At 38.0% G+C, this 18,791-nt stretch overlaps 2 protein-coding genes across 2 annotated transcripts; both read left to right on the forward strand.

Annotated features, from left to right (window-relative positions):
- Positions 1–8,749: 8,749 nt before the first annotated feature.
- Positions 8,750–12,186, forward strand: LOC138336634 (uncharacterized). Its single transcript, XM_069286157.1, has 3 exons — positions 8,750–8,759; positions 9,278–11,323; positions 11,823–12,186. Exons 1-3 carry the CDS (start codon positions 8,750–8,752, stop codon positions 11,948–11,950), a joined length of 2,184 nt encoding a protein of 727 aa, XP_069142258.1. The 3' UTR covers positions 11,951–12,186.
- A 2,800-nt stretch (positions 12,187–14,986) lies between these two features.
- On the forward strand, positions 14,987–18,632 carry LOC138304631 (uncharacterized). Its single transcript, XM_069244801.1, has 3 exons — positions 14,987–15,057; positions 15,702–17,768; positions 18,422–18,632. Exons 1-3 carry the CDS (start codon positions 15,048–15,050, stop codon positions 18,550–18,552), a joined length of 2,208 nt encoding a protein of 735 aa, XP_069100902.1. The 5' UTR covers positions 14,987–15,047; the 3' UTR covers positions 18,553–18,632.
- The last annotated feature ends 159 nt before the right edge of the window (positions 18,633–18,791 follow it).

Below are 18,791 nucleotides of genomic sequence, written 5' to 3' on the forward strand. Positions count from 1 at the left end.
CAATAAAGCCATCCCGGAGTAATTTCGAGGTTTACGGCCGAAACAGTCCTACATAAGATATAGATAATTACCTAAGAGAAAGAACAGAGCTGACTAGCAACATAAAGGTTCCGTCAGAACTCGCTATACTAGTTTAAAACACCTTGCTATATACCCATTTTTTTTAATTTGCCATGAACAGCACGTGCTCAAGCTATACAGGTTAGCGGGGGCTAGGTATCGAAAATAACAGCCAATCAAAATATACATAAGTATGAACCGGAAACGGAATTCCCAACCGGGGAAATCCCATAACAAATGGAGTCTCGATCACAACACATGTTTTCATGCAGGCCATAATAAAAGCACCAAGCGTAAGTACTGATAAATCGAACACTTTTACAAATATTTAGCATAACATTATTCACCGCAATAATTACCGAGATAACAATCGCTATTAAAGATCCATTGACACTAACAGCCAACCCAGTATCACCTGGTGACATTTGGTTTTATTTGCTTTTTGTGATCGGAATATACATGCATACCTAAAAACAAAATATCAAAAGATAAACGAAATCCATCCGAGGAAACCATCTAATCTAAGAAACAGTGTGGAATAAGAGTTTGTGTTTTAGCCCATCTCCACCATCTTTAGATTGGGAGTTATGTAAACCTACATTCAATTCTATTGTTATTGTTATTTCTAAGAAAGTGTTAATTAAAAGTGATTTGTCTCAAAATATATACTAAAGATTCATCTTGGTGTCTAGTTATGCATATTCCATAATGCGACCGATCTAAAGATACATTAAGAAGGCCGACAGGCAGCCATGTTAGATTTGGCAAAAGTTTGTTACATGCGTCGGTATTTCTTAGAACGTACGGAATGTATCTCTCTTTCATTCAAATGGAACTGAAGGTAGTCTTTGGTTTGCTGTATACATTATATAGTTTCGCTTATCCCAGTCTGTTATTTGAGACTGCTTAGAAGAGGAACATGGTATTAATTGTAATAATCTAGGTATTGTGCTGCTATATAATAGTTTCCCTGCGTGTATCGAATGCTTTCAAGAGAGAGGGAAAGAAGAAAACAGAAAATATCCCTTTTTTCTTTTACTAAAATGAATCACTTGGGTTCTCTTGCATCAGATTCAGTAGTAATTGAATTTATCGCGTTCATTTATCTCGCACCAACCTTGCCATTTCCAGCATGTGTAGATGAGGACGAGAGTGATGATGAAGGTGAGACAACCCAGTACAATAGCGATAACATAGCCAGTGTCCAAGCCAGATATACTGGACTCTGGTATATCAGTGGGTGGTTGTCTCGGGACTGGAATTCAAATATTAGAAATTTATTATAGCACCAGACCGCATGTTTACATAGATCACAGGTTTACGACGCGCGCACGAAAAAAAAAACCAAAAAAAAAAAAAACACTAAAAATACTGAAAGGTTGTTTACTTAGCCCTGTATCCCATTTCCAGAAAATGGGGTAATTAATTTTAAAATGCTCTGAACACCACAAAAATCATCCGATCTGAATATTTTTAGCTTACATTGAAGACAATTCCTTACTGGTCACTATGGTATATGATATGATGGGATTATGGGCGAATTTTATTTCATATCGAAAGTTGAATTACGAGGATTTGTGTAAAAATCGGTAGTCGGAAAAGTACACGTTACATCCCCAGGTCACGATTCCTTAATGAGCACAGACCGAATAAAATAATCGCCATCTATTCAACGAATGCATCCCTGAAGTGCAGATCCTCAATATAAACTCCCTTACTTATAAAAATTGCACATTAGTATCCCTTAGCGATCCCCACGCTCCATTTATCTTCATGCAGACAGATGATCAGCGATCTCGGCCATTTTTGTCTGTCGTCTCCGATTTGATACAAGCTCTCTGATTGACTCCTAGGAGCGAGTGGACCAATCAGATAGCTCATTAGGGAATCGTGACCTGGGGATGTAGCGTGTACTTTTTACACGAATCCTCGTAATTAAACTTTCGATATGAAATAAAATTCGCCCATTATATCATATACCATAGTGACCAGTAAGGAATTGTCTTCAATGTTAGCTAAAAAATATTCAGATCGGATGATTTTTGTGGTGTTCAGAGCATTTTAAAATTAAGTACCCCATTTTCTGGAAATGGGATACAGGGCTAAGTAAACAACCTTTCAGTATTTTTAGCAATTGTTTTTTTTTTTTTTTTTTTTTGCGCGCGTCGTAAACCTGTGCATAGATACATAAATTAAATGTATAACTTTATACTCATTTTCTATTACTAGATATTAGTTAATGACATCCTAATTCATCGAAAAGACTAAGGCATTTGTTATTTGCTTATCTTCCTTTACCTCTAACTTGCATATCACGTTGAACATTCGAGTTTTCACGGCGGAGAGGAAGGTCCTGAGTTCTGTCCCCAGGCCGCCACGTACATATGATATATTCTAGAGGAAAAGGTAGTTGTTGATTTTGTTACTTCTGTTAAGCATTAGCATACGGGGAGTTAGACGACTGGTGTTTTTAGCTCACCTGGCCCGAAGGGCCGGTGAGCTTATGTCATGGCGCGGCGTCCGTCGTCCGTCGTCCGTCGTCCGTCTGTCCGTCAACATTTCCTTTAAATCGCTACTAGTCATAGAGTTCTGCATGGATTGTAACCAAATTTGGCCACAAGCATCCTTGGGGGAAGGGGAACAGAACTTGTATAAATTTTGGCTCTGACCCCCCGGGGACAGGAGGGGCGGGGCCCAATAGGGGAAATAGAGGTAAATCCTATAAATCGCTACTTGTCCTAGAGTTCTGCATGGATTGTAACCAAATTTGGCCACAAACATCCTTGGGGGAGGGGGAACAGAACTTGTATAAATTTTGGCTCTGACCCCCCCGGGGGCAGGAGGGGCGGGCCCCAATAGGGGAAATAGAGGTAAATCCTTTAAAACGCTACTTGTCCTAGAGTTCTGCATGGATTGTAACCAAAATTAGCCACAAACATCCTTGGGGGAAGGGGAACAGAACTTGTATAAATTTTGGCTCTGATCCCCCAGGGGCAAGAGGGGCGGGGCCCAATAGGGGAAATAGAGATAAATCCTTTAAATCGCTACTAGTCATAGAGTTCTGAATGGAATGTAACCAAATTTGGCCACAAACATCCTTGGGGGAAGGGGAACAGAAATTGTATAAATTTTGGCTCTGATCCCCCAGGGGCAAGAGGGGCGGGGCCCAATAGGGGAAATAGAGATAAATCCTTTAAATCGCTACTAGTCATAGAGTTCTGAATGGAATGTAACCAAATTTGGCCACAAACATCCTTGGGGGAAGGGGAACAGAAAATTGTATAAATTTTGGCTCTGGTCCCCCGGGGGCAGGAGGGGCGGGCCCAATAGGGGAAATAGAGGTAAATCCTTTAAATCGCTACTAGTCATAGAGTTCTGAATGGAATGTAACCAAATTTGGCCACAAACATCCTTGGGGGAGGGGGAACAGACTTTGTATAAATTTTGGCTCTGACCCCCCGGGGGCAGGAGGGGCGGGGCCCAATAGGGGAAATAGAGGTAAATCCTTTAAATCGCTACTTGTCCTAGAGTTCTGCATGGAATGTAACCAAATTTGGCCACAAACATCCTTGGGGGAGGGGGAACAGAAATTGTATAAATTTTGGCTCTGGTCCCCCGGGGGCAGGAGGGGCGGGCCCAATAGGGGAAATAGAGGTAAATCCTTTAAATCGCTACTAGTCATAGAGTTCTGAATGGAATGTAACCAAATTTGGCCACAAACATCCTTGGGGGAAGGGGAACAGACGTGTATAAATTTTGGCTCTGACCCCCCATGGGCAAGAGGGGCGGGGCCCAATAGGGGAAATAGAGATAAATCCTTTAAATCGCTACTAGTCATAGAGTTCTATGTAACAATTTGGCCACAAACATCCTTGGGGAGGGAACAGAAATTGTATAATTTTGGCTCTGGTCCCCGGGGCAGGAGGGCGGGCCCAAATGGAAATAGAGATAAACCAAATTAGTCATAGAGTTGAATGTAACCAAATTTGGCCACAAACATCCTTGGGGGAGGGGAACAGAAATTGTATAAATTTTGGCTCTGGTCCCCCGGGGGCAGGAGGGGCGGGCCCAATAGGGGAAATAGAGGTAAATCCTTTAAATCGCTACTAGTCATAGAGTTCTGCATGGAATGTAACCAAATTTGGCCACAAACATCCTTTTTGGAAGGGGAACAGAACTTGTATAAATTTTGGCTCTGGCCCCCGGGGGCAGAACAGGGGGGGGTCCAATAGGGGAAATAGAGGTAAATCCTATAAATCGCTACTTGTCCTAGAGTTTTGCTTGGTTTGTGACAAAACTTGGCCATAAACATCCTTGGGGGAAGGGGAACAGAACTTGTATAAATTTTGGCTCTGACCCCCTGGGGGCAGGAGGGGTGGGGCCCAATAGGGGATTTAGAGGATAATATTATAATTCCTTCAGAAAAGAAACAATGAACCTGTATTCAGAACATTACTTGGCATTACAAACCAGGTGAGCGATACAGGCCCTCTGGGCCTCTTGTTGATTAGAAAAATGTTAAGTCAATTACCTGTGTATCTTAGTATTTACTAAAACAAAGAATGTTTGAACAGGCAATACTAAACTCCAAGCACTTGATTTAGAAAGATAACGGGGTTTTCCCCAGTTCTTTGGCAATTTATATAACGTACAACTGAAAAGAAATAAAAATCATGTTGGAAAATTACGATAGGTAGACATCAACCTTTCACTGTTTGCTCTCCAGGAACCAATATTTACATATGTACATTGACGCCCTGTAGGTAGGGCGGTTGTTTTTAACATTCAAACCCGACTTATGCCGGTCCATCTTTGGTCTCCTCCTGTTAAGCATTTGCCAATGACAAAAAGGCTTTTAATTTTCAATTGTTTCTGTTACATTCATATATCATAGTCACATTTGATAAATATTATAACAAGGACTTAAAAGCCCAATTGGACACACTTTTGTGTTCTACAGATGTTAATGAATCTGCAGTAGTGGTAAGAATGAATCAATTATAAGAAATTAGCTTTTGTTTACATAAATTTAATTTTGTTGTTAAAAACCAACACAGCTTTGAGGTAAAATCAGTTACACAGCAACCAGGAAAAAGATATTCACACGCGCCACATATTACGTACAGGAGAGGACGTCCATAGGACGCTGAACCTAGTCGATAAACTATAACCAAACTTTTAGATAATTAGAATCATTATAAGAATAATGTATGATTACCTCTATCTGTTCCTAAAGGTCCAGAATCTATGGCGGGGATATTACAAACTTCACACGATGTATGCGACAGTTCTTACAATCAAACGGACTTATTTAAATTATACAAATCAGTTTCAGACATTTATATGGGAAACTGCTTTTAATTAAATCTAACAATATTTACATACCTTGGTAAGCAGTTAAATTGAATGTCATTATTGTGGATCTATAAATACACTCATCTTTAATTAGTATGCATAAGATAATTAATTAATCGGTGATCCAGTACTTTTATGCTTTGTTATCAAAGTCCATCTCTTGTGATCAGATACTATTAGGCTACCAGCTTAAAATTACTTGTTTGTCTACAGACGAAGAAACAAATAACTTGATAACTTAAAGATATATGTAATTATTTAGAGAATATGTAAAGTAGTGCCCGCAATAATATTTGGCCCGAGTGCTCGCCCCTGTAAGGTAAGCTATGGGGTCTGTCCCCTGGCCGCGACACACTACATAGTCTACCTCATTTTTGGCCTTCGCTTAGTTGAGCGCTCGCCCTTGTTCGCAAGGCTCTGGCTTCGGTCCCCTGGCCGAGACACACCAAAGTCTATAAAAGTGATAGTTTCTGCTCCTGCTCAGCATAAAGGGAGTGGGGCTACTGGTTACCCGTTGTCAGTATAATGTGACCGGGTTGGTGTATATTGCCAGGTGTCTTTGTCGGCATGATTCAGTGGTATAGCACTATAGAAAGAAAACAGAACACGAATATACCGCAGTCTCTCTAAACAAGCACAACACATTTCATACACAAAACACAATAATAGGACGTAAATGTAATCACACAAGCATAAGGCGGCATGCTGTATGAAGATAGCACAGTGAAAGACAAAAGTTCACCAAAAAGACAACAGCATCACGAGCAATCCAATCTATACACACAACACATTGCATACACGAGGCTGTCCTTACATGACTCCGACTGTTAAAAGAACGTTAATATAATAAATTAAACAAGACCATTTTAATTGATTGTCGTGTTAACATTTCCAATATTCAAATTCAAACTGCGCATGGAAAACATGAAAAAACTGTTGTTCTCATTCAGTATGCGGTTATATTAATTATTTACAGACGATCCTGGACGTAGATCTTGTCTGACAATTTTTAAATTGTTTGTAGCCTTTATATACTCGCAAGTTTTTGAAAGCTGAAAATAATGAAAAAGTGTTATCAGTTTAAAGACATTAATGTAAAGTACATTATTATGTATAACTACATTATTATGTATAACTGTCTTAGAAACTAAACCCAGGTTCTGCGATCTCGAGTCCATCAGGGGCTAAAAAGAATCTTATATTTTCTTTTCTTCTTAACATATTTGCTTCGTCCATACATCTGTGCTGATATCCCCTCGCTTTGGCGTGGTGTTGAACGCTCGCCGAGATACACACTATGGTGTATAAAAGTACTCAGTTTCTGATCCAACGTGACACTTAACATAAAAGGTGTGGGATGGGATGGGCTGTGCTGCCAGGTGTCTCTGGTGGTATGCTTCAGTGAAATCGCACTATAAAATGGGCAAACGTGTCCACTGTTGAAATGCTTCAGTGAAATCGCACTATAAAATGGGCAAAAGTGTCCACTGTTGAAAAGAGACACAGCACAAACATATCGCAGTCACCAAAACAACACACCCACCCATTCACCGACATTATACCGACATCGGGTGAACCAGTCGCCCCACTCACTTTATCCTGAGTACTCAACAGGAACAGGAAATTACAACTTTTACAGACTCTGGTGTACCTCGGTCAAGGTACAGAATCCCGAACCTTCCTTACATGTTCGGCGAGCGCTAAACTTTGGAACAGTGTCAAGGGAGATGTTAGGAAGACGTAAAGGAAGCGAGGAAGACAAGAAAAGATAATATTCTAAATTAAGTCTCCTTTTCAACATACAACAGGGGCAGCAGGTACATTTAAATCTAATACCAGTAATGCAGGGCTGACTGATTTTGGAAGCCACATGATTGTCAGAATCTTTGACTTCAGACACTGGCCAGCTTCTAGATTTAGATGACGTTGACGTGTCCGCAACATTTGGGAAGTGTCTGTAATCTGTAATACTTGCTAAACGTATAACTGTTCACTGCATCGTCTACAACTTAAGGATAAAACTTTAATTCTGACGTGTTTATCCTCATATTTCTATAATTGATGTTTACATTTTTTTTCTGTGGGAGTTAAATAGATTTAATACAATGCGCAATGCAAACCAAAGTAAAAAGAAGAAAAAAACATGAATGTTACATCGTCATTTTTCTAGGAAACCGTAAACGAATGTATAGATTTACTTATAGTTAAACATTTATTGTTTGAATGCCTTTCTTTCGGCTTGTTTCTATTTCCCTTCTTTCGAGTTTGAAGGTATGTTTCATGCAGTTTGTTGTTTTGTTTGTTTTAATTAAATACATTGAAGAGAGGAAATAAAAGGTGTCGCAAAGTGTTGTCTAAAATGATTTTGCCACCATTAGCTAGATGAATGGTATTTTCGTTAGGTAAAATAATACAAGTTGTTTTAAAATCTTCTTTCTCTATGCAAATGAGAAGTTTGCAATAGTCATTGCGATATCCAGATTTACGATTCCGGTACTCTAGACCTTTGGGATTATTGCCAATAATAAGAAATAAAACAATATGAATTCCACCTGGTTAACTGTAACGTAGAAGTCGCTATCGGTTTATTGTCGTAGTTTTGTCAGTCTTCCTTACCTCGACAAAAAATAAAACTAAACTCCTTACGTGAACTGTTTTCTTTGAAGTAGTTTTGGATTCAATATAACTGGAAATATCCAAAAATAAACAAATAAATCCCCCATATCCACTACAACAAAATAACTTATTGATTATTTTATGTTATGAAACATAAATGATCGAATTCCATATGTTGTAGGTAACAGGACATTTTTACATTTTATGTATATATAGACTTTACAACTAGTGCGATCATATCTGTTAGGTGGGAATATTTTAGTCGTTACCTTTGATGTTTCTGAAACGAAAATAATATCTTTGTCTATTCAGTAATAAATTATTCATTCAGCCATATTCAAACACACTTTATGTCTGCCTGAAATACATTACATATGATGCTCAAACCTGTTGAGTAAATACAAGTAATTTTCCCGCCAAGTGTTCCAGCTCTTCTCGGATTGATATTATTACCACTGGATTTAAGTTTTTATCTAAGAGCTTACTATGAATAACTTTTATTTGTGAAAAAGAAATTAGAAAGTTTACAAATAGTTTTCAGTGATTATGCTCGTAGTAAACTGGAATGATTGTATGTACCTGGTTTAGTATACTTACAGCAGTAGAATTATCTGTCTGTAAGTCTTTGAAGTTTTAGATATCATATATCTACAAAGTATCTTCCAAAGATACATCATATAGACTCCGTTATCCGTGATACAACACTACATGTGCCAGCATGGAGGCAGGTAAGTAAGCTAGTAACATGAAGCAAAGTAACTAAGAACAAAGTATTTCAATGGAATGATTGTTAACCTATACTTTCTCAAGACATTCCGTCTCTTTTTAAGTAAACTTTACATTTTATAATTGTAAATTCAGTTTCTGCAGTTAAGGGATTGTTAATTGATTTTGTATTAATTATATGTAATATACATTATTGATGTCAAAAACATTAAATATGGGACATCGTTTTGAATGTTTCATTAGCTTTTGTAGTAATATGCGCCTTTCTGCAAAAATAATTAAATTGCTGTATACCATTATAAACCAACTTATCGACGAGTTAAACCTGATTGAAAACAAAATAAATCTTGTTATGATTATTTAAGGGTTTCAGTTAATTAAATTTATATTTCAGATATTTAATTCTGGACTCTGGTAGTTTATAGTAAGCATATTAGATAAAACCTTTTGTACTACTAACATAATGATGTTTTCGTGATTAGTCATTATAGATAGAAAATTGTGTTTTATTTCTTTCCAGAACATATGTATCTCCTGTTGAATATTTTCGTTTTAACAACTACAAGTCTCGTTTCTGGCTCTTGCCAATACACAGATGACACTTGCGAGTTTAGCCTCGTTATCACAAATACGCTGACTATGATGCATGGAAAAGACCAAGTATTTCCTTACAATGGAAAAATTTACCGGTACAACGAAACAGACCCGTCGACGGCTCAAAGTGTACCACTGGACGGAGTCGTTACTGCGGATGGTTACGAAAATTCACGCGTGGTCACCGTAGCCAATGGAACCTTGCCTGGCCCTCCATTGATAGTATACGAAGGCCAAACAGTTGTCGTGAACGTCATTAATGAACTACTTTCCGATGGTGTAACCATTCATTGGCATGGCATCACACAAAGAGATACTCCGTGGATGGATGGTGTCGCTTACATCACTCAATGTCCCATTATGCCCGGACAAAGCTTCCGGTACCAATTCAAAGCGACACCCAAAGGTACACATTGGTATCATTCCCATATCGGATCCCAGCGTAATGATGGTCTTTTCGGAGCGTTTATAATCCGACCACGTAAACCACTGGAAATTCCAGAACACATTCTTACTTTAACAGACTGGAACCATGATGGAGATTCAACTTCATCGGTAATGAAACAGGCACACAATGATTTCCAAGACCGAATTCCTTACCAAACTTCAAAAGCAGCTGATGGCTCTAATTTCGCTAACTTTCGCTTCCAGTCTGGGCTCATCAGTGGACGTGGACGTTTTTACGACCCTATTACAGATAAACATAATGAGGCACCCCTGTCCATATTCCGCGTAGATCCTAATACAGATTACAAATTTAGGATAATTAACGCTGGAATTGTATATCCGTTCCGATTTTCGGTGGATAACCATACCCTCGTTGCCATAGCATCAGATGGTTATGACTTTGAACCCGTGATTGTTGATGCTTTGGATATATTTCCGGGTGAGCGGTTCGACGTCCTACTACATACATCGAATACTATAGAAAACTACTGGATTCGAGCCAGGACATTAGAAGAAGAATACAACCATAGAACACTGGCGATTCTGCATTATGTTGGAGCCCCAGACGGCTCTGGATCAGCTTCTACTGAAAAGCAATGTTCTGAATATAGCCCATGTAGTGTTTTGAATTGTCAAGCGCCACAGATGCCGATATATCAGCACGTAGAATGCATAACCATTAACGACATCAAATCGACTAAAATTAGTTCCATTATCCCACCCATAGATGAAGAATTTGATAAAACATTAGAATCAAGTTCTACCAATGAAACTTTCAAGGAAATATTTCTCAATTTCGGTTTTGCTGGCATATATACGAAACCGCCTTCGGTTAATGGTCGAAAGTTCGAGTTTCCAGGTGTTTCCAGTCTAACACAAATGGATGAAATCGACGAACGCCTGATGTGCGAGAATGCCAATTGTGGACTTGATAATATTTGTACTTGTTTCCACTCTTTGACCTTAGACCAGGTGGACATCGTGCAGATGGTGCTTCTAAATATGGGCAACGGCCAAGGCTGGGCACACCCTGTTCACATACACGGCCATTCATTTGAGGTCCTGAAAACCGGATATGCACTTTTCGACGAAAATCGCAAGATATCTGCTCAAAATCCTGATATTACATGTCTCGGACAAACATTTGATAATGCAACGTTCTGTAATGCAGCCAAATGGACCAATCCGTCGTGGAAAAATGGAAACATTCCGGGAATAGAACTTCAACGTCCTCCAATAAAAGATACAATAATTATACCCTCTGGTGGGTATGTTGTAGTACGAATAAGGGCAGACAATCCCGGTTTGTGGATAATGCACTGTCATGTTGGACTACATCACACTTTTGGTATGGCGATGGTAATCAACGAATCATATGCAAACGTTCCCAAAGCCCAACCTGGTTTTCCGGAATGTAGAAGTTTCCCTTCCTCGGCAGTGTTTCCCAGTATACGTCAAAAGAGATCAGCGCCATACATGTTTTCAGTAAATAGTTTACAAGATGATCTGTCCAAGACCTTTGTTGGTAAGTATTAGTATTAGTATTAATACACCAAATTTATATATTCTGTTGATAATTTTGTCCGCATTCAATATGTCTGCAATCCTGGGAGAATTCTAGGACAATAGAAGAAGGCAATTTAATGCTTAAATAATTAGCAAAGACCATGCGAGGACAGCCTCCTTGAATGTGATATTGTGGAAGGCTGCAGCATATTCGTTATCTAATTTTGTCTCTTTGTAAAAATGGAACTCTTACCCTTTTATACTAATTATCGTTGTACCAAAACAGTAACGCATGTCACCAAAGAGACCGGACATACCCGACTCTGTCATAGCATAATAATATGGTACGAACCAGTCGTTCCAACACCTTTATGCTTGCACTAAGTAGTATCAGAGACTACTATTTTTATTGTATTATCGCGTGCCTTGTGTTATTAAAATATATGTGAGTCTCTCAAAAATATTATTTGGTTTTAAAGTTATCTTTTGATGATATTATGCCATGCTGTGTGTTACAGATGTGGATAAGAGACTGACCTACTTCTGGATCGTTGCGGTTTTAGGAGGTATAGTTCTTATCCAGATTACTGTCATACTGTATTTGTGTAGAACTACGAGATTGAAGAAGACGGAGAAAGCGACGTGACCGTGTAGAAGTGAGTTTCCAGTATAGGCATGCACTCTGTATACTTATATCACTATCTTCTTAAGTTCAATGAAGCAGGTTTCCATTAAAGATGCTCCACAGCCGACAGAGCATAAATGACATTCATCATTTGAACAATAATTAGTGTTTAATCGTGTATACATAAGTCTAATTAACACAAAAAATATTATAAAATAATTTATTTTGCCTTTGGGTCATAAGCAATCAATGCTTTATTCAGGCGTCTTTATTTCTGTACGAATAAGATGTTACAAAAATGTATCAGGAATTTCACAAAATGTACAAAGATACCAGAAACACGTGTAAAATTCATGAATGATATTCTTGCATTGCATATCAGTCCGTGTTAATTTATTATTTTCTTACCTGACCAACGAAAAGAGTCGATGTGTATTAATAATACTTAAACGAATTCGTCACTGCTTTTACAACCAAACTACAATATAACACGGTTATAACGAACCTGTGGGTACCAACGAAATTCGTTCTGAATACAATATAGACATCTTCTAGGAACCTTGACAAGGAATGAAATGTACCACGATATAACCATAGATTCGTTGTAAGCGCATTTCGTTATAAACATGTTAAAATGTATTGAGATTTCTTGTAATATTCTTACTTTTTATATAAATTTCAATAACATCATCGCTAGAGTATGCTTCAGTGATATTATCATTATGAAAAGGACAAGAGTTCTTCCACTATACAAAAAAGACACAACACGAATTTACTGCAGTCTCCCAAAATGCGTACCGCACATTACACACAAGCTGCACACTGCCTACATGGGAGGCCGTCCTTACATGACCCTGGCTGTGAATAGGATATAAATATTATAAACCACACCAAATGTCCTATTAACAACCAGGACGGAGGGTCATTTAAGGACGGACTCCTATTTGTGTTATGTGCGAATGTCTGTATGTTTTGGGAGACTCCAGTATATTCGTGTTGTGTATCATTGTAAAGGAACTCTTTTTTGACGATATGTACAGATAATTACGCTCACCAGGATTCTCGGGGGACATGGGAACGCTGCTTTACTGTAATTACTCCGGACGGAATATAACGGGCTTAATATCGTGTACTATTCAGAAAAGTAGTCACCATCTAGACTGAAAATAAGGGCCGATGAGCTAAAAAAACTAAGGAAATTTAGTAGCTTTGACACAATACGTGTGAACAGAAAAATGCGATCCATGGACCTTAACGGCCATTTGAATATTGTTGTAAATCGGGAAACACCGGAGAAAGAATTTACTGAAAATGATCACCTTTCCTCCCTTGTATAAACGACCATTGTACACTATAAGCATTTATCTGATGAAGCTGTACCATGACCTTGAATATTGATCAATGTCATACAGATAGCCATACTTGAAAGTGCTTTATCTGGATGTTACAAGTTCAATATATGAGTACTGAAGGACTTTCACTTATTGCGAAGATTTCACACATTTGACCTCTATTTGACCTTGAACGTATGATAGTCCTAACATTCCTATATCCCATGATAGCCCGATTCATTTAGCTAGGCCTCTGGTATTGGAAAAAAACTCACTTTTATGATTTGAGCCTATTTGATCCCTGTGAAATTTATTGGAGGTCAAGGTCATCCGCTTGGCCAACGTAGTAGACCCTTGATTCATGATTCATGCATTGAAATCATTCATTTGAACAAAATTGTTAGCTCCTCACCATGCTTCGTATATATCTTGTAAGTTTAAAAATGAAGTTTGTTGTTGTGGTTTTCCCTGTAAATCTATAAAATTGTAGTTATTGTTACAAAGCAACGAAACAATGTCCAATTGCGGTTAGGTCAACCTTCACGATCCCGGAGGTCCGGTAGCAGTTCACTGTACATCTACATGTATCTACTGACCTGTACATGTATACAAATATCCTAAAGGACAGAATGAACTATCTGCAATATCAACATATTTTATTACAAAATCATTGATCAAATCAGTTTTGGTGCTGTTTTTTAACATCCGCTTCCAGCCTCGTATTAAAAGCGTAAACATTAATATCAAGTTGTAAACAAAAGCGTATAGTAACATCCTAGATACCTTGTTTATCAAAAAGGACTGTTTGAACTTCCCGTACCAGTGATCTTATCAAAACACTGTGACATCATCGGTATAGTGGACAACCGAAGCATGCCCAGGACACTATTAACCGGTCTGATAACGTTCTACGTATTGTTCCCTTGTTCCCGGTACTGTGTACGAAGAAAGTATGGAAGCCTGTAAGACGTTCGAAACGTTTTCTGAACTTAGTACGTGTATCACCTTGGTAAATCTAGCATCGTCACTATATTTGCACACGAAAGTTTAATTTAGGATAAACCATGAGATGATTGATGTAGAATATGCACACCTCTCGGGGGACGAAGGTCAAACTATCAAAATAATAACTCATACATATAAGACCATACTTCGCACACGTGGTAGGCAATACGTAAATGATCCTGACGTTAAACCACGTCAACAGTACACATGTTACATTGTATACAATTGATGATGTTATTTGAACTTCTGATCTAAAATGCTAAATGGAATATTTCACATTGTTTATGAAGAGTGACGAATAACTATTTCAATAATAGCGTGTATGTAGTGTGTGGTGCGTGTTTTGGGAGACTGCGGTATATTACTGCAAAAGTTGGGACTCTAAGAAAGTGATCTTTAATAAGTTGGTCATTATACAGATGTACATGTAGTCATTAAGGCAGATTTCACTGCATATGCATCGAGTATACAAGCATCCAGTGCGTGAACAAGTCTTAATTTAGTATGTTTTTAAAACTGAACATCAAATGCATCGAGTATTCAAGCATCCAGTGCATGAACAAGTCTTAATTTAGTATGTTTTTAAAACTGAACATCAAACAGTCATTGAGAACTTTCATAGACGATGTTGTTATTGACGTAACGACTGAGAGTTTAAGTGAAGTTGGTGACTTTGGGTTATCATACTGAGTCATAGATACCGGATATAGACACGGGGTGTAATCTGTAAGACTATAAAATGGTAAACCTTTCCTTCCTGGTCAAACTCCCAGGCTGCAGACATGGACTTCGGTAAGTACCTCAGTATGATTTAACATAATTTTAATAATAGAAACATATTCCTTCCGAAAATTAATTCTAAACTGTTTTCAAATTATTTATTTGTTCATTTTATGAAATTAAAAAATTGTTACCTGGAAACTGATTTATGTATACAATAGAATTTAGCAAAATGAATTAATGATAAGTATCTTGTTAAGTTCTAATTTTACTGAATAAATATAGAAGAATAACTCTAATCATCCTAATCGACATACACTGTCAGGTACATCTAAATTTATTTAGATATCCGTAGTTTTGCATGTACCCAAATAGTTCTGATGTTCAGTTAATATAAATTACTTTAGTAATTTACTTAAGTAATTTAGATGATTCATTAAGTCGAAGTTTGTGTTATAGTCGGTCAGGTATAGAGAACGTCAATTAGATTAAATTTCAACGCGTTACATAAAACGTTATAATACATATGTACATGTAGTTTGATTGACCCCAATTACATTTGAGAAAAAAAATAAGTTTTCAAAACGATTTATTCAATCGTAATATAAATAGTTGTTATAACGTCTTGCGTAAACTATCAAATAGCAACAAAAATAAAATATGGATACTTATCAACATGTACACAGCGTATATATATCCTTTATCTTTCTTTGTAGTGATTCTTTCTCTGCTGATCGCCGTACATGCTATAATATCCACCGAAAGTCTTGACTCTGGAGCATGCAAATACACAGATGACGTATGCGAGTTTAACCTCGTTATAGAAAACACGCTAACAATGATGCGAGGAAGGGATTTAGTGTTTCCATCTAATGGAAAAATCTACAGATTCAACGAAACAGACTTATTAACGGCTCAAAGTGTACCGCCAGAGGAAGTGGTTACAGCAGATGGTTACGAAATTCCCCGTGTGGTCACCGTAGCCAATGGAAGCTTGCCTGGTCCTCCATTGATAGTATACGAAGGCCAAACAGTTGTCGTCAATGTCATCAATAAACTGTCATCTGACGGCGTCACCATTCATTGGCATGGTGTTCCCCAAAAGGATACTCCGTGGATGGATGGTGTTGCTTACATCACTCAATGTCCCATAATGCCCGGGCAAAGCTTCCGGTATGAATTCAAAGCAACACCTAAAGGAACATATTGGTACCATTCCCATATCGGATCACAGCGTGGCAATGGTCTATTCGGGGCCTTTGTCATCCGTCCGAGGAAACCATTGGAAATTCCAGAACACATTCTTACTTTAACAGACTGGAACCACGATGGAGATGCTGAATTATCCGAAATGAAACAGTTTCATAATGACTTTAAAGACCGAATTCCTCTACAATTTCCAAAAGCAGCTGATGACTCTTACTTCGCTAAACTGCGCTTCCATTCTGGCCTCATCAATGGCCGAGGTCGATTTTACGACCCTAAAACAGATGTTCACAATGGAGCGCCCCTGTCTGTGTTTAGTGTAGAACCAAATAAAGAATACAGATTCAGGATAATTAACGCTGGTATGGTATTTCCCTTTCGGTTCTCTGTCGATAACCATACCCTTGTTGCCATTGCATCAGATGGTTATGACTTTGAACCCGTGGTCGTTGATGCTTTGGACATATTTCCAGGTGAACGGTTTGACGTCCTGCTGCAGACATCAAATGTAATAGAAAACTACTGGATTCGGGCTAGGACGTTAGAAATAGAATACAATCATAGAACAGAAGCGATTCTACATTATGTTGGAGCCTCTGTTGGTGAAGAACCAGTCACGGCAGCAAAAACATGTTCTGAAAATAGTTCCTGTCATGTTTTAAATTGTCAAGCACCTCAAATGCCACCGAATCAGCACGTAAGATGTTTAACATTCAATGACATTATGGCGACTAATTACAGTTCTAATTTTCTACCACTAGATGCAGTTGACTTGTTTTCTAATCAAACTCAGCAATCAAATTCTACGAATGCAAAACATGCTATATGTAAGGAAGTGTTTCTTAATTTCGCTTTTCCGGGTACATCATGGAAACCAGGGTCTGTTAATGGTCGAAGGTTTGAGTTTCCAAGTGTTTCCGGTCTAACACAAATGGACGAAATCGACTCACGCCTGCTTTGTGAGAACGCCGATTGCGGGCCCGATAAAGTTTGTACTTGTTTCAACTCTCTGACTCTGGACCACGATGATATCGTGCAAATGGTATTTCTAAATATGGGCAACGGTAAAGGCTGGGGACATCCGGTTCACATGCACGGTCATTCGTTTGAAGTTCTGAAAACTGGATATGCACTTCTTGATCAAACTGGTAAAATAGTCGCTCCTAATCCTGATATAACGTGTCTTGGACACAAGTTTGGTAATGAAACGTTCTGTAATTCAGCTAAATGGACTAATTCATCATGGCAAAATGGAAACATCCCTGGCTTAGAACTGCAACGTCCTCCAATAAAAGATACGATAATTGTGCCCTCTGGTGGGTATGTTGTAGTAAGAATAAGGGCAGACAATCCCGGGTTGTGGATAATGCATTGTCACGTTGAACTACATAGTATATATGGCATGGCGTTGGTGATCAATGAATCTTATGCCAATGTTCCTAAATCTCCACCTGGTTTCCCGGAGTGTAGGAGTTTCTCTTCATCAGCAGCGTCCACTAGCACACGTCACAAGAGATCCGCGTCACATGCGGTTCCAGTAAGCAGTCATCATTTAGATAAATCCAGGTCCTTTATTGGTAAGTAGTGGAATGATGATTACAATGTACGAGCTTCAGTGTTCTGAACAGACATGACTATGATCTGTTACAATTACATATTAATTATTTTATTTTTTGTTTTAGTAGTGAGAGATTGACATATTCCTTAAAGCGACTAATCATTGACCATATTTTTTTCGAAACTTTAGCTAAAAAATTCAGAAATATAGACATCGATCAAATTGCATTGTATTTTGTTGTGGTTATTCAGTGCAAATTCTACCAGAATGGTGGTTCTTGTCTGAATTGTATTGGTAATAATGTCTCGATTTATATTTAAGTGTTGGGCCTAAAACAGCACCCTGTTGGACAGTTTTCAAGTGTTCATAAAGTATTCAAACGACCCGTGGGCAGGGTGACGTTCTATACCCTAATCATTACTACACTGTAACATAGCATTACCTATTTAAGCACAATAAGCGCAAACTAGGCAGATAATTGTTTCTTTTCATCTTTGCATTAACAGTTTTTTAGCATCACGTGCGTTTCCAAAATCTTATAATCGTTGGTGTTGAATTCAAATATGTCTATGATCATAGAATTATGAAAGTTTTAGATTAAACTGCTATATTTTGTCATTTGCCAATGGCTGCCACCAACTGATCATGACCATACCTTATTTTGTGTTACAGATGTGGTAGATAGACGGACGTTCTTGTGGACAATCACAGTTTTAGGATGTATAGCTCTGATCCAGACTGGTGTCTTACTGTATATGTGCAGATCAACGAAACTTAAAAAGGCAGAGAAATGGACATACTGAAATATATGTGACGCCATTGATGATAGCGGGCTAATTCACATTGACAATTTTTCATTTTAATTAAATACAACTTAATGAAATTGTTCCCATTTAATGGGAATTTTTATAGTCATGATTATCAGCCTATAGCTGTCTTAATAATTTTCGTTTTTCTTAATAATTGTCATTGTGTCTAAAAAAACAATAACAAACATTAAATCACATTTAATTGTAATGAAAACTAAATAGCGGAAGCTTTA

Source organism: Argopecten irradians, chromosome 12 (assembly GCF_041381155.1).
Source record: "Argopecten irradians isolate NY chromosome 12, Ai_NY, whole genome shotgun sequence".
NCBI classification, from domain to species: domain Eukaryota; kingdom Metazoa; phylum Mollusca; class Bivalvia; order Pectinida; family Pectinidae; genus Argopecten; species Argopecten irradians.